The following is a 14,972-nucleotide window of genomic DNA, read 5'->3' as shown; positions in this document are numbered from 1 at the left end:
GGCAGCACCATTATTAGCTCTGTGCAATGCTGTTTATTTTCTTTTAAATTACAAGTTAGAAATTAATTAAGCATAGGCTTGCTTTGGTTGCCGATTACTACAGAATATCTCACATCTCCATATACAGCATAACGGAAGGCTGGCTATTTGTTTTGCAGTAAGTGGTACAATGCATGTAAGATCAAGAACAGCTTCTTCCCCGCTGTTATTAGACTTCTGAATGGATGTCTCAAATTTAAATTTTAATGTTGATCTCGCTCTTTGTACACTTTCTGTGCAGCCATAAGTGTATTCCTCACTGTTTTGTTACCCTAAAGCACGATGTATGGCATGATCTTGCTGCACTGCATGCAAAATACAACTTGTACCATACCTTGGTACATGTGACAATAATAAATCAAATCTTGTAAATAAAGATGTCATCGAGGAGAAGATAAAACAACAGCACTGTCAAAAATTAGAAAGCACGCATAATTTGAATTTGTAATTTGTCAAATGTTTCCACAGTGCATGGTGTTTGATCACTCTTGGGGCTGTTCCAATTGAGGCCTTCAAAATATTGTAAGAAAATGATAGGAAACTAATTTCCTGGTTATCACCCTATGAAATTAATCAAAAATCCAATGTCATCTCAAAATTGGCACTAAGCTATTCAGGTGCAAAACATGTGGTTTTTTTCATATGGGACAATGATATAATGTAATGTGTCAGTGGTGGAAAGAGTGAGTGAGTGGTGAAGGTGGCAGATGGGCTGCTTTGTCTTGGATGGTGTTGAGCTTCTCAAGTTGCACTCATTGGGCAAGTGGAAAGTCTTCTATTACAGTCCTGGGCAATCACAGGGAGGATAAGAAATCAGCTTGGTTTCTACAGCACTCCTCTGGCCCGCTGTTGTATTTTGTATGGTTGGTCTAGTTCAGTCACTGACAAATTGTGACCCCAGGATTTTGTTAGCAAATCTGGATTCTGTGATGGTGTTGCCATTTGAACAACAAGTGGAGGTGGCTAGATTGTCTTACTAGAGATGGTCATTAACTCACATTTGTGCCATGCAAGTGCAGGGTACAAATGTGAGTTATCAGCTGAAGCCTTTACTTTGCTTAGGTCTTTCTGTTGAGGGGCCAGGGTTCTTCAGATACTTGTAATCCTTACAAACATGCACACTTACTGATGTAATGGTGGAGAAATCTGGCGAAAATTGTTGGCCCTTGGACACTACCCTGGTGAATTCCTGCAGAAGTGTCCTGGGGCTGAGATAACTGGCCTTGAGCAGCCACGGTGACTTCCATTTTTGGTGCTTGTTGTGACTCCAAATGATGGAGCGTTTCCTTCAGATTCTCATTGACTCCAGTTTTGCAAGGAGTCCTTGATGCTGCACAGGTTCAGATGATACCTTGATTTCAAGAGCTGTTGCTCTGTCCCTCCTCACCTCCTGGATTTCATCATATTTGTCCATATTTGGTCCAAGGCTAGAATAAGCTCCAAAGCTGAATGGACCTGGTGGAACCCAAACTGAACATCAGCGAACGGCTTAAAGCTGTTGATGACCCCTTCCATTACTTCGATAATAAAATGTAGACTGATAGGCTGTTAATTGGCAAGTTGGATTTTTGTTCTGAACAGGACATTAGTGGGCAATTTTCCACATTGCTGGTAGATGCCAATGTTGCAGCTCTACTGGGACAACTTGGCTAGTAGTGTGGATAACTTTGCAAAATGTGACTGGCCCTTCTGAGTCCCTGCCTTTCTGTCTTGCGTGCAGGGAATATATCTGATTTGCTCCCTGCTGATTTTAATGTTAATTGACCACATGACAGGTTGGGGGAATGCAGTAATACTGCAAGAAAAGGAGGTCCCCCCCACCCCCAAACGTTTAGGGGTGGGGAAGAAATGCTGACCCTTGCATTGGGTTTTCCCGTGGCCCTCTTTTCTGAGGGAGGATGCTGTTACTGTTTAGGGACTGTTGCTTGTTCTGCATTATTACTAAACCATTTGGTATATAGGTGGAATGTCCCCTCTCGGGATGGGAGGTATGTGGAACATTTTTAATATAACATCCTGTTACAGATCAAACATGTTGACATGGCTTCCTGTTAAGGTGGATGATTTGCCTCTGAATTATATACAACACTTCTACAGGTACATTTGCCTAGGACCTGCCCTGTTATTATAGAGATGACAGGTGCTTGGTTAATCTGAGTGTCACCATTGCTTCAGGCAAAGCCAGGAAGACGGGACCTTCAGCTGGTGCAGGAATTGAACTTGCAGTGTTGATGTCACACTGCATTGCGTGCAAGCCAGCCAGCCATCCACCCAACTGAGCTAACTGACTCAACTGGAAATCTGATACGTAATGCATCCTCCCTTTTAGAGAAAAGCGCCTCTGACCAATTGGTGATTCTTCAACAATGTGACTTTTGTGGAGTGATTACACTAAAATAGCTTGGAAGTACAATTGTTGAAGCCCAGTGTTAATAAGAAGCTTGGTTTGGAGTTTTCCAGTGATAGAGAATTTGTTTCTTTAAAGTTGTTTTTCCTATAGGATTTGTATTGCTCTTTTTTTTTTAAAAAGAAGGCAAGATATTGATGGGTGGGGGGGGTGGGGTTGGGAGAAAAAAAGACTTTTTTGACATCTGGAAGTCTGACTTAGTATGTTCAGAATGTCATTGGGCATTTTTAGTCTGTTTTAAAAATTTGCTTTCTGTCAGTAGGTCTCATTTGGAGTGAACATCTTTGGGCCTGACACTGTGGGCCTGACATTCATGAAAATGCTCCTGCCTTTAGGCATCTGCCTATCAATGTAGTTTAATGAGTAAACTGAAACTTGCCATGTGCTTTGCTGCTGGCCTTTTGGGTCCCATTGACCTTTTTACAATCAAGAAAACCCTTGTTAGGACATCTGATCTTCAAGTAAATGTTAATTTGTCAAACCATCTTGTAATGCATAATGGCTACAGAATCGTAAGTACAGGTAGTTATCCTACAAGACCGAGCATTTCTTAACTTTTCAGTCATGTTCCCCTTCAATGCAGAGATTTGAGTTCTCGCTTAGTGTGAAACCACTTGGATATCTCATACTCTTTTGTTTTTCTCTTGCTAAACAGTTCAATGTTGACCAGGAAGCAGGGGAAAGGCAGATTTACCATCGTTACTGCATGGAGCGAGCCAGTGCCCACTGTGCGCATGTATTTACGACCGTCTCTGCCATCACTGCTGTTGAGGCAGAGAACATGATAAAGAGAAAACCAGGCAAGGTTTACATTGGTCTTCTGTTACTTGTCCTCTTCTTTAAATTCAGTTTTGAAAATTGCTACTGCTCGGTCTGCATTATGAAATCAAAATTCACAGAGCCATCTTCACCAAACATTATCAGCTTCAAATAAAACTGTTTTGCTTTTGCATTGCTTCAGTTTATTATTTTGCAGCTTACTAACAGAAAATTGTTACTGTAGAAACTGGCAAAATTGAGAACTAGCAAATGTACAAGAGCTGAGAAATCACAAAGCTTAATTAAAGTAAAGCAATTTCTGTAGGAGATCTGACCCTTTATCAGATACAAACATTGTCGCTAAAAAATCAAGATTTTTATCTGCTTCAGTGGGCAAGTGTATATCTCATTAATAAAACAAAGAACTGAGGATGCTAGGAATCTGAAGCAAACAGAACCTGCTGGAGAAACTCTGTGTGTGTGTGTGATCTTGATTGTATTGTGTTGTATCCATAATTAATCTAGTCCCATTTGGCCCATTGTCCTGCTCAACCCTTTCTATTCATGTACCCATCCAGATGCCTTTTAAATGTTATAACTGTACCAGCCTCCACCACTTCCTCTGGCAGCTCATTCCATACATGCACCACCCTCTCTATGAGAAAGTGGTCCTTTTATATCTTTCCCTTCTCACCTTAAACTTATGCCCTCTCTTTTTGACTTCCCTACCCTGTGGAAAAGACCTTGGCTATTCACCCGTCATGATCTTATAAACCTCAATAAGATCACCCCTCAGCCTCTGCCTCTCCTGGGAAAATAGCCCCAGCCTATTCAGCCTCTTCTTGTAGCTTAAACCGTCTGACCATAAGACACAGGAGTGGAAATAAGGCCATTCGGCCCATCAAGCCCACTCTGGAAAACATCCTTGTAATCCTTTCCTAAACTCTTTCAAGTTTCATAAACAGCTTCATATAGCAAGGAGACTAGATAATTGAATGCGTTATTCCAAAAGTAGCCTACCCAATGTCCTGTACAGCTGCAACATGACCTCCCAGCCACTATACTCCATGCACTGACAATAAATGCAAGTATACCAAATGCTACCTTCGCTATCCTGTCTACCTGCAGCTCAATTTTCATGGAACTGTGAACCTGCACCCCAAGGTCTCTCTGTTTGGCAACACTCCCCAGGAATTTTACCATTAAGTGTATAAGTCCTGCCCCGTCACTAGGGAGTTTATTACTGATTATCCTGCCACTTAGTACAACTAGCTTTTTGGGTTTTGTGATGCAGGCATTCAGATCATGACGATTCTTTTGCTTTTTCACTGAAGTATTTTCATTAAGTGTTTTCAAACTCAAACTTCAAGAGGTCCTATGATAACAATGTGTTTCCAGTGGGCACATGTAATAAGCTCACTAACTTCTATCTCTATCCAGCATCGCTGCAGTGATTGCAGAATACCCTGATTCCTTTGAGTTGTAGGAGTTTAGAGAAGTGCAAATGATTTAAAGGCCATTTGTTCCATCTTTAGTTCATCTGTCTAGAATGACCCAGACGGCCGGACGTTGCATCCGATCGATTCTCAAATGATTTTGGGGCACCGTGCTTCTATCTGTATTTGTGATCCTGTTCTATGCATTCTGTGTGAATAACTTCCTGCTACTTGTTCAACATAATCACTGCCTTCCTTGATTCTCCTGTATTGCTATTCCCATATGACTTCCTAGTGCCTCCCTGTAAAAATTCCTTTAGGACACTACCTTTCGAGATTATCACTAATGTTATTAGGATATCTTGATAAAGACCTCTACAAATTATCTTTGACTCATTTGATTTGTAGTAACTAGCCATCATTGTGCTAGGCTTCCTGGGGATTGTGAGCTATTGAGGACCATATCTGATACGGATATGATAGCCCTTGTTTCCATCATCTTGAATACTTCCTAACACCTTTGCCCATCGCATAAGGGAGTGCAATTGTTGTTAGGAGAGTGGCCAACCTAATTTTTTTTGACGAGCTGCTAGAACGTACTTACTCTCCCAGCCTGCAAATACAGACAAAATAGTGACCCGTTGCATTTAGGTTCATTTTTAAATGTTTGCTGTTTTCAAAAAAAAGCTGACATCTGGAGAGTGACTGATATCCCTGCTGTACTTAATTTTTATCTTTTTGTTCTAGATGTCATCACCCCAAATGGCTTAAATATTAAGAAGTTCTCTGCTATGCATGAATTTCAGAATCTGCATGCCTTGTACAAGTCACGAATCCAAGAATTTATTCGGGGCCACTTCTATGGGTATTGCTTGTTTATTTTTGTTTTTTTTTTCTGCTTTTGTGTTGTGGCAAAACAATAAATTTTTAGAAGGTGCTGTTAAATCACTGTTTCGTAGTAGGTTTAATCAACTAGGAATTAGAGCCATAATGCTGAGCTGTGTCCTGACAATAATCTTCTATTCAACACACCACTTTACTCACTCGTTCAATCCGTTGCAAAAAAAAATTGCATGTACAGAAAACTGGTATTCGATGAAGCCTTTCTTTACTTCCAACCACCTTTTTATGATCTCACTAAGCTAATATTTCTCTCTTGCCTCTTCATAGTGGCTTGTCCCATAAATCCTTTTTGAGGTTCCTTCTGTGTAACAATATCAGCAATGCTTCATCACTCCTATTTACTGGGAGTGAGAGCTTTTGCTTCATGTATAAGATTGCCAATGTTTACAGTGTGCAATCTAGTCTGAAAAGAAATTCAGTATCTGGCTGTTTAAGAAAATCCAGTTATTGTAAATTACTGTTAGTACTTGGTTGACTTTCTGAATTCTGAAAGCATTCATTGAAATTCTAATGTCCAAAGCAGTGCAATTTTTTTTAATAAAAACAAATATTGTGTGAGGAAGAGATGAACAAAACTTGCAGCGGTCATTCAGAGTGATTATTGTTTTGTCTTGTCACTACAATAGTCTGCACAGAATCCAGTTTTACAAGTGGAGGATATTTTAGCATTGAAGTTCATTTTATATCTTGTACAGAGATTAGTTATTGCAGGGTTTATTTGCTAGAGCATATTCCACCCATTTAAATTGTTATATTTGATTCCAGCCACCTGGATTTCAATTTGGAAAAGACACTGTTCTTCTTCATTGCTGGTAGATATGAATTTACGAATAAAGGAGTTGATTTATTCATAGAAGCTCTGTCAAGGTTAAACTTCCTCCTTCGGGTAAGAATGTGAAAGTTTTTTGCACGAGGCATGCTATTAGTCTTCACCAAATCATAATGTTTTAATCTGGGAACAGGTTTTCGCTTATTCTCAACCAGTAGTTTATAATTGCTGTACTTTGTTTTCATCACAGCCAATCACACTTTATTCTGTGCAAAGTTGACAGTCTAGTCTGATGCTTGAGGTGTTCAAATGATGGGATTTGTGTACATCAGTTACATGCTGGATATTACTTATGGATTGGCTGTCAATGGTGTGACTTTACTGAATTGCACTTCATCCAGATTGGATGATTAGGTGAAATAGATTCTAAGTACAAAGAAAGTTCTTCCAGGATGTGTCAATAGTGCCACTGCTGATTTTCATTTTCATTTCCCTTTCTCTCCCTATCCAGTACCTTTTTTCTAATGCCTATCCAATTTACTTTTAAATGTTGCAAATACCATCCTCCGTGATTTAACAGAAAAGCAATCAAAGTTCTAATCATTTTGCTGAGAGTCTTCTGTCTACTCCTTTCATTCTCTCATTTGATGCTGACCAAGAGATTTGCCTCAAGCACTCTCTCTTTGTGACACCAACTTGTAAGGTGCTTCTAAATACAAGGCAACTTTCATCTGGGGGTGATGATGGCCTAATGGTATTGTCACTGGACTGTTAGGTAACAGACCCAGATTCGAATCCCACCATGGCAGATGATGGAATTTGAATTCAGTACAAATCTGGAATCAAGTGAAATGATGACCATGAAACTATTTTTGATTGTCATAAAATCCCCATCTGGATCATTTATACCCTTTTAGGGATGGAAACGGCCGCCTGGCCTGGTCTACATGTGACTCCAGACTCTTAGCAATATGTTTAACCCTTAACTGCCCTCTGAGTAAGAAATACTCGCCTAGCCAGTGTTGCCTTCATCATGTAAATTTTTTTTGTTTTTGTTTTTTCTTGTTAAACAGAAGAGCATTTCTAACTCTCAGCTGTACTGCGTGTGATCTAATTTAGCTCTGTTTTATTGTGCTATACATAGTTGACTTCACTGTGGAATACATAGTCTGACGCTACATAAAATTGGCTTCAACTTGCACATCATTCTGGTTCATAAGTCTCCAACTTGGTACATTCTGTGACATCCTGAAATAAAAAGTTAGAATCTATTTTCATCTGATTATCTGCTCCAGATGAAATGCTATTCAATAATGTGCAGTATTGAGAACAATAAATATGAATAATATCCAGGATGCATTTGAACACCTTTTAACCATCTGACCGAGATTCTGCTTTAACCACCTCCTTTATCGACCTGCTGTACAACCTTTAGGGATCTGTAGATACACATAACAAGATCTCTGATGTTCAGTACTTTGCAGGGCCCATCCTCCAGTATATTTCTTCTTATTAACTCTCTCCAAGTGAAATAACTCTACTTTTTTTTCCCCAAGTTGAGTTCTATTTGCCACTGCATTGACCAGTCTGTTGTTAACTCCCTCACTATTAACCACCATTTTCATGTCATCGATGAATTTCTTGATCATATACCCAACATTTCAGCGCAAGTCATTTTACTGCAAGCCATAAACAGCAAGGGCCTCAGCACCAAGTCTTGTGGAAACAGATTTCCAGTGACAGAAACATCCCTCTATCCTGCACCAAATGCTCCCTACCTGTACAAAAATTTTGGGCCCAATGAGCCACTTTGGCTTGGATCCCATGTGCTCAACTTTTCTTGACCTGTCTGCCATTAAAGACTTATTGAAAACCTTGCCAAAGTCATGGAGACCACAGCAAGTGAATCGACGTCCTCAATACTCGTTCAATTAAGTTTGTCAAACATCACCTTTCCTTAACTTATCCCTGATTGATGTGTCTCAGTTGCACACACGTTCTGTCGTTCAGAATTCTTTCTCATAACTTCCCCAAAGATGACCTTGTTACTGGTGGCATGCAGCATCATCGTTCTGCCTGGAGTTCTGTCTTTTGGAACTGGAGAGAAGAAAATCCATGGCGGGAGGGAAGAAAGACACAATCGAGATTATTAAGTAGAATTCCATTTGCAAAAGATTCAACTTTTTAACAATAGTTCAGGGCTCAAGTTTCATACTGTAATTATTTTCTTTTCTGTGCGAAGACAACTTGCATTTGACATACGAACACTTCCCAAAGTGTGCCTCAGATTTGATTATGCCCAGGATTTTGAGAGCCACCAAACAGAATGGAGAGCCTTGGAATTCTCTGCATTTAATTTTCTTTGTTAAAAACCAAATTAAGTGTAACCCTTGGGGCTAAAGGAATCAAAAGGTATGGGGAGAAAACTGGAACCTGGTACTGAGTTGGATGATCAGCCATATCCCTTTGAATGGCTGAGCAGGTCTGAAGAGCTAACTGGCTTACGCCTATTGTGTTTTTTTGAAGTGGATAGATTATAAAGAACATCTTGAGGGAGGGACTTAACAGAACACAGACCAACAGGCAGCTGAGGACACAATTGGTAGAGAATCTCCAAGCTATCTGTAGATTACTGTTCATTCCTACCACCAATAAGAGCAATTAATACAGCATTTCTTCATCAACACGTGATCAGATTTGTAAAATTCTGTAATTGGTCAGCAGTGCTAGAAAACATGAGCCAGAAGAAATGATTGGTTTGTACAGAAGAAGTGCCACAGCTGCAAGGAGTAGGCAGAATTTTTCACCCTCCCTCTGTGCAAACCAATCACTTTCTTCTGGCTCATGTTTTCTAGCTTTCTGTCTACTCGGTATGTGCTGAATTTCTTTTGCTACCTGTCTTTATTGTCCTAGTTGTGCGGTTGAGAAACCCAGCCCCGAGCCTTGGGATGATGTCACTTAGAGAGAAATGTAATGTTCTTCTGATATTCTTGTGCATTACATTTTATCATGGCATTTCACCTGAAATGATGAATATTGGCATCTCTCTCCCTTCATTTGTTCATGGGATGTGGACATTGCTGTCTAGGCCAGTGTAAATTGGCCATTCCTGACTCTGCTAAAGAAGGAGCTGGGTGAACGGTTGCCTTGAATTGCTGCAGCTCTCAAGGGTTTAGGGGTAATCATCGTGCTCTTAAGATGGGAAGTGCTACAATTTTGACCCCATGTGTTTTTTTTTGCATAAACTGCCTTAACAAACAAAGGTTTCATAGTTGTTTCCTGCAGTGTTATTTTTAGATGTAAAACCAGGTTTTAAAAATGTTCTTTATTGGACTAAGCAGCAAGGGATAATTTCAAAGTATTAAACACATCTGATTTTTTTTTTAACATGCAAAGATTTGTAACTCAAATCTTGTGAAAGCCTTGCTGTATAGTTTGTTTCTGGCCTGTGGGGGAGCTTAGCTTTGGTTCATTTTGGTTGAACTACATTTTTTCCTTTTTGTTAGGTTCACAAGTGTGATGTAACAGTAGTGGTGTTCTTCATAATGCCAGCAAAAACGCACAACTTTAATGTTGAAACATTGAAGGGGCAGGCAGTCAGAAAACAGCTCTGGTAAATCTGTAATTTCTATATTATTAAGGAACTTTGCTACATTTGAAACCCTTGGAGCACAGTCTTTCAGCGTTGTGACCCTGCATGATTTAGAATGAGATCATTCTTCTTCAAACCGGCCTGTGCAATTACTGTTGATTATTAAAGACTGCATAGTGTGTATCACGAATCCGTGGTGATTCTTTCCTATTAGTGAGAATTTAAATTAGAGACTTAATTGTAGAAAGCACTACTTGCCAATATAATGTTTTTTTTGCTCTGGTCATTAATTTTATTGATCGTTGAACCTAATGCATTGATCTTCATTCCTCTAAAGGCCTCCGAATTGAGCCTTCAAATTTACCCTGAAGTAATAATCATTGGACTTCACAAACACGATGGCTCAGTGGTTAGCACTGCTGCCTCTCGGCACCAGGGACCGGGTTCAGTTCCATCCTCGGGTGACTGTTTTGTGTGCAATCTGCATGTTCTCCCTGTGTCTGTGTGCATTTCCTCTGGGTACCCTGGTTTCCTCCCACAGCCCAAAGATGTTCGGGCTAGGTGGATTGGCCATGCTAAATTGTCCATCGTGCTCAGGGAGGTGTAGATTAGGTGGTTTAAAGAGGGAGGGGTCTGGGTGGGATGTTCTGAGGTTCAGTGTGGACTGGTTAGGCCGAAGGGCCTGTTTCCACACCAGAGATTCTACAATCCTATCATTAAATTTCCCTTTCAGCAGCCAAATGAAAGGATGTTAACGTCTCCATTTTCTTTAGTGCTGTAAACTTTGAAGAGTTCAGCTGCAAGACATTTCACTCTTTATTCCCCACAGGGATACTGCCCACTTAGTCAAGGAGAAATTTGGGAAGCGACTTTATGAAGCATTGTTAAAGTAAGTTATTCGGATACCTTAGCCCAAGTTTAAAAAGAACTGTGTAGATGTACTGTCGATAAACTGTGTACTTTTCAATACTGCTGCAATAAGAGGGCTTTTTAAATTTTTTTTGAAATTTAGTACAAACAGCCAGAGTAAAGGTGGGAAAAGTTGAATTGAACCATCTTTCGTGTACACAAACTAGCTCACTTATTGAACACAGCAGGCCAAGCAGTCGCAGAGGAGCAGGAAAGCTGATGTTTTGGGTCTGGGCCCTTAAAGATCCTGTAGTGTGATTTGATAGGATCTCTACCTCTATGTCAGTAGGTCTTGGTTTAAATCCCATGTCAGGGCTTGTTGGCAGGGAGGTAACGTGGCCACGAGATTGATGTTTTTTTTTCCCCAACGTGAAGTTCTTCTAATATTCCTAATGGCAGACAGTAAGAGTGCAAGGGTTTCCTGGTCAGCTGTCCTGCAGAATACAATGGCAAACCTCTAATATTTTACCTGGTATGTGTGGACCAGTCTCATGGAAGTCCATGGCTAGACCTGTGGAAGGTTAAGCTTAATGCATGGACCTAATGGGCCAATTGCCTGTATCCTGTGCTGTGAATGGGGTAACTTTGTACTAAATTACATCAATCACCCAAAAGTTTATCAATTCCACTTGTCTTGATTCAGTATACTTGCTAATTATTCTGTATATTTACAGAGGAGAGACCCCAGATATGAACAAGTTCTTTGATCGGGATGATTTGACCATAATGAAAAGAGCCATCTATGCAACTCAGGTATACTCAAGAATGGCATAATCTCTTCACCCAGTATGTAGCTGTAAAATAAATTCATTAGCTGAAGCATTTGGAACATTACTGATTCATGAAAGCTGTTGTATAAATATGAAATTACATAGGAAGTGTCTTCTTCAAATTTTTGAGACCTATTGTGTGAAAATTCTCTGTAGAGAAAGTACAGTATGGGTGGTGTTTGACAATTTTAGATCCAGCAGTTTTGAATTACACATGCATTTGTTGCTTTTTAATGTTTCAAAGTTGCAGCTCCAAAATTTCTTCCTTTTCACGTTACTAGTTAGCCCTAAGCTTCAATGCTAGTATTCAATATGGGAGGTGTATTGCATACGGTTGGATATTGACTATTCACCCCTTAAACCAGTTGAACCACTTGGCATTTCATGATCTAACTATCTAACCACTAATTTAATCTAAATGTCCAAAATAAAACAGAAGTCTGTTGACTTGTCTGTGTTGGGACGGGACATTTTCCAAAAGGGGAGAAATAAAATGCATAGATTGTTCTGCATCACTTCTTTACATTTAGTTCAAATATTTGAATCTGTTTCCAATTCAAACCAGCTGTAATGCTGTTGAGAAGGAATTTGTTGTTAATGATTTGGAATTAATGCCTCACTATTTCGTTCTGATTCAACTGAAAGGTCCCTCTTAAAGGTGTCTTTGCACAAGCCACTCTTTTGAGGTGTGATTTGTCCTAAAACTGCTTAAGTTTTGCTGCAATTTTTTGGGCTTGTAACGATATGTGATGGGACTTGAACCTCAAATCTTCTGCCCCACATTACTAAACTGCCACAAGATTCCACACTGCAGTAGTGAGCCATTGTTTAGCACTTGTTTTTACTCCAGCCACTGACTAGAGCTTTGTTCTAACTGACTTCAGCGCCAAACGCTGCCGCCAGTGACCACACACAACATGCTTGATGATGGTAACGACCCCATCCTCAACACAATCAGGCGAATCGGGCTGTTCAACAATCGGGCAGACAGGGTCAAGGTATGCACTTTACCTTCTGTTCGCAGGTGAGAATGCATTGACTACAGACCCAGCCTTGGTGCTTATGTGCCTTTCTTTTGTAGTGTTGTGTTTCCTGTTATTTTTATTTTAAAGAAAGCATCCCCTGCTATTGAATACGACTATGGTGCACATCGTGAGATCGACTGCTAATGTAAATTCATAGACTTTGCAAACAAAAGCAGGTAGCTAACATGATTTTCTAATGGGGGTCACTTGGCTTTCTATAGCTGTCTCTTAGTTCTCGCCCACTAAAGTGATAAATTTTATGTAAAATCTTCTATTGTCATGCAATTCGGGGATTTAAGTGAATTGCAAAGCACAGAACAAAAACACCCATTTAAACAAATGTGCCCTCGAATTTTGGAATGGCTTTCCAATGGTCAGTGACGTAGAGGTATCGGGTAGGGCAAAAAACATGGTCAGGACCTGCTCCTCAGCAATTTACATTTGTGTTTGATTTGTCCCCCATTTCTGTTTTAAATGTAAGTTTGGGGATGTAGGCTGCTAATGGACCCATTCTGTAAGCTGCCCTTGCTGACATATTGTCCTCCTCATGTGAGACTGAGAGGTGAGGACGTGCAAGTATTTCTGATTACACTCTCAAATGGGTGGCTTGCTGAACATATGTTTGGTTATGTTCTGAAAATGCATTTGTAGATTTAAATCTTGATTTGAACTGTCAGAAATCTCCTGTTTTGAAGTGAAGCAGTGAGGGGATTGATCTCTTCATTTGCCCCACTCTTCAGTTGCTTGACCTTGGAGGAGGGAGGAGCCTCCAAGTTTGATCTTTGCACCCAGGGCATGTTAGTCATTAAGCCTTAGTGGTCAGTCTAAGTGTAATTTTCTGTGGTGACCTCGATATGGAATGAGGGAGCCTACCAGTGATAGGACCTATTGAGGTAATGGGGCGGCTCGGTGGTTAGCAATGCTGTCTCTTGATGCTAGGGAGCCAGGTTTGATTCCGGCCTTGGAGTGACTGCAAACTCCACACAGACGTCCACCTTGTGTCTGGGTGGGTTTCCCTCGGGTGCTCCAGTTTCCTTAAACAGTCCAATGATGTGCAAGTTAGCTGGATTGGCCATGGGAAGTGCACGGGTAGGGTAAGGGGCGAGTCTGAGTATGATGCTCTTTGGATGGCCAGTGTGGACTTGATGGGTCAAATGGCCTGCTTCCATGCTTTAGGGAGTCGATGATTCTATGAGAATTGTGAATCACCAGATTTTGTTCCATAAAGAATTACTTTGTTGTACGGGACTTCAATATCCCTAAACGGAGATAAATTGAAGCCATTTGTTTTTTGCACAGAGTTGGATGTGAGGGATAGACTTGAGGGAAACCAAATTTCTCAGAATGGAAAGTGGGTACTGATTGAAGGACACTATTGATAGAGATGCAGCATAGAACATTACAGTGCAGTACAGGCCCTTCGGCCCTCAATGTTGTGAAACTAATCTGAAGCCCATCTAACCTACACTATTCCATTATCATCCCATATGTTTATCCAATGACCATTTAAATGCCCTTAAAGTTGGTGAGTCTACTACTGTTGCAGGCAGGGCATTCCACACCCTTACTACTCTGAGTAAAGAACCTACCTCTGAATCTGTCCTATATCTATCACCCCTCAATTTAAAGCTATGTCCCCTCATGCTAGCCATCACCATCCGAGGGAAAAGCTCTCACTGTCCACCCTATCTAATCTTCTGATCATGTTGTATGTCTCTATTAAGTTGCCTTTTAATCTCCTTCCCTATAACGAAAACAGCCTCAAGTCCCTCCAGCCTTTCCTCATAAGACCTTCCCTCCATACCAGGCAACATCCTGGTAAATCTCCTCTGCACCCTTTCCAATGCTTCCATATCCTTCCTATAATGTGGCGACCAGAACTGTACGCAATACTCCAAGTGCGGCCGCACCAGAGTTTTGTACAGCTGCGATGTGACCTCATGGCTCCAAAACTCAATTCCTCCTCCACCAATAAAACCTAACACATCATATGCCGCCTTAACAAACCTATCAACCTGGGTAGCAACTTTTAGGGATCTACGCACATGGACACCGAAATCTCTGTTCATCCACACGACCAAGAATCTTGCCATTAGCCCAGTACTCTATTCCTGTTACTCCTTCCAAAGTGAATGACCTCACACTCTTCAGCATTAAACTCCATTTTCCACCCCTCAGCCCAGCTCTGCAGCTTATCTATGTCCCTCTGTAACCTGCAACATCCTTCCGCACTATCCACAACTCCACTGGCTTCGGTGTCATCCGTTAATTTACTAACCCATCCTTCTATGTCCTCATCCAGGTCATTTTTATAAATGACAAATGGCAGTGGCCCCAAAACAGATCCTTGCCGTACACCACCA

General features: G+C 40.7%; 1 protein-coding gene across 1 annotated transcript in view; it reads left to right on the top strand.

Annotated features, from left to right (window-relative positions):
• Positions 1 to 14,972, top strand: part of gys2 (glycogen synthase 2) — a 45,465-nt gene that overhangs the window by 16,505 nt on the left and 13,988 nt on the right. Inside the window, exons 5-11 of the mRNA XM_048554327.2 lie at positions 3,102 to 3,246; positions 5,389 to 5,506; positions 6,310 to 6,430; positions 9,820 to 9,926; positions 10,735 to 10,794; positions 11,489 to 11,567; positions 12,469 to 12,582. Of these exons, the coding sequence (XP_048410284.1) occupies positions 3,102 to 3,246; positions 5,389 to 5,506; positions 6,310 to 6,430; positions 9,820 to 9,926; positions 10,735 to 10,794; positions 11,489 to 11,567; positions 12,469 to 12,582 (744 nt within the window). The remainder of the gene's footprint in view (positions 1 to 3,101; positions 3,247 to 5,388; positions 5,507 to 6,309; positions 6,431 to 9,819; positions 9,927 to 10,734; positions 10,795 to 11,488; positions 11,568 to 12,468; positions 12,583 to 14,972) is intronic.

Source organism: Stegostoma tigrinum, chromosome 25 (genome assembly GCF_030684315.1).
Source record: "Stegostoma tigrinum isolate sSteTig4 chromosome 25, sSteTig4.hap1, whole genome shotgun sequence".
NCBI classification, from domain to species: domain Eukaryota; kingdom Metazoa; phylum Chordata; class Chondrichthyes; order Orectolobiformes; family Stegostomatidae; genus Stegostoma; species Stegostoma tigrinum.
Note: the sequence above shows the minus strand (reverse complement) of the source record. Positions and strands in the feature narration are given on the sequence as shown.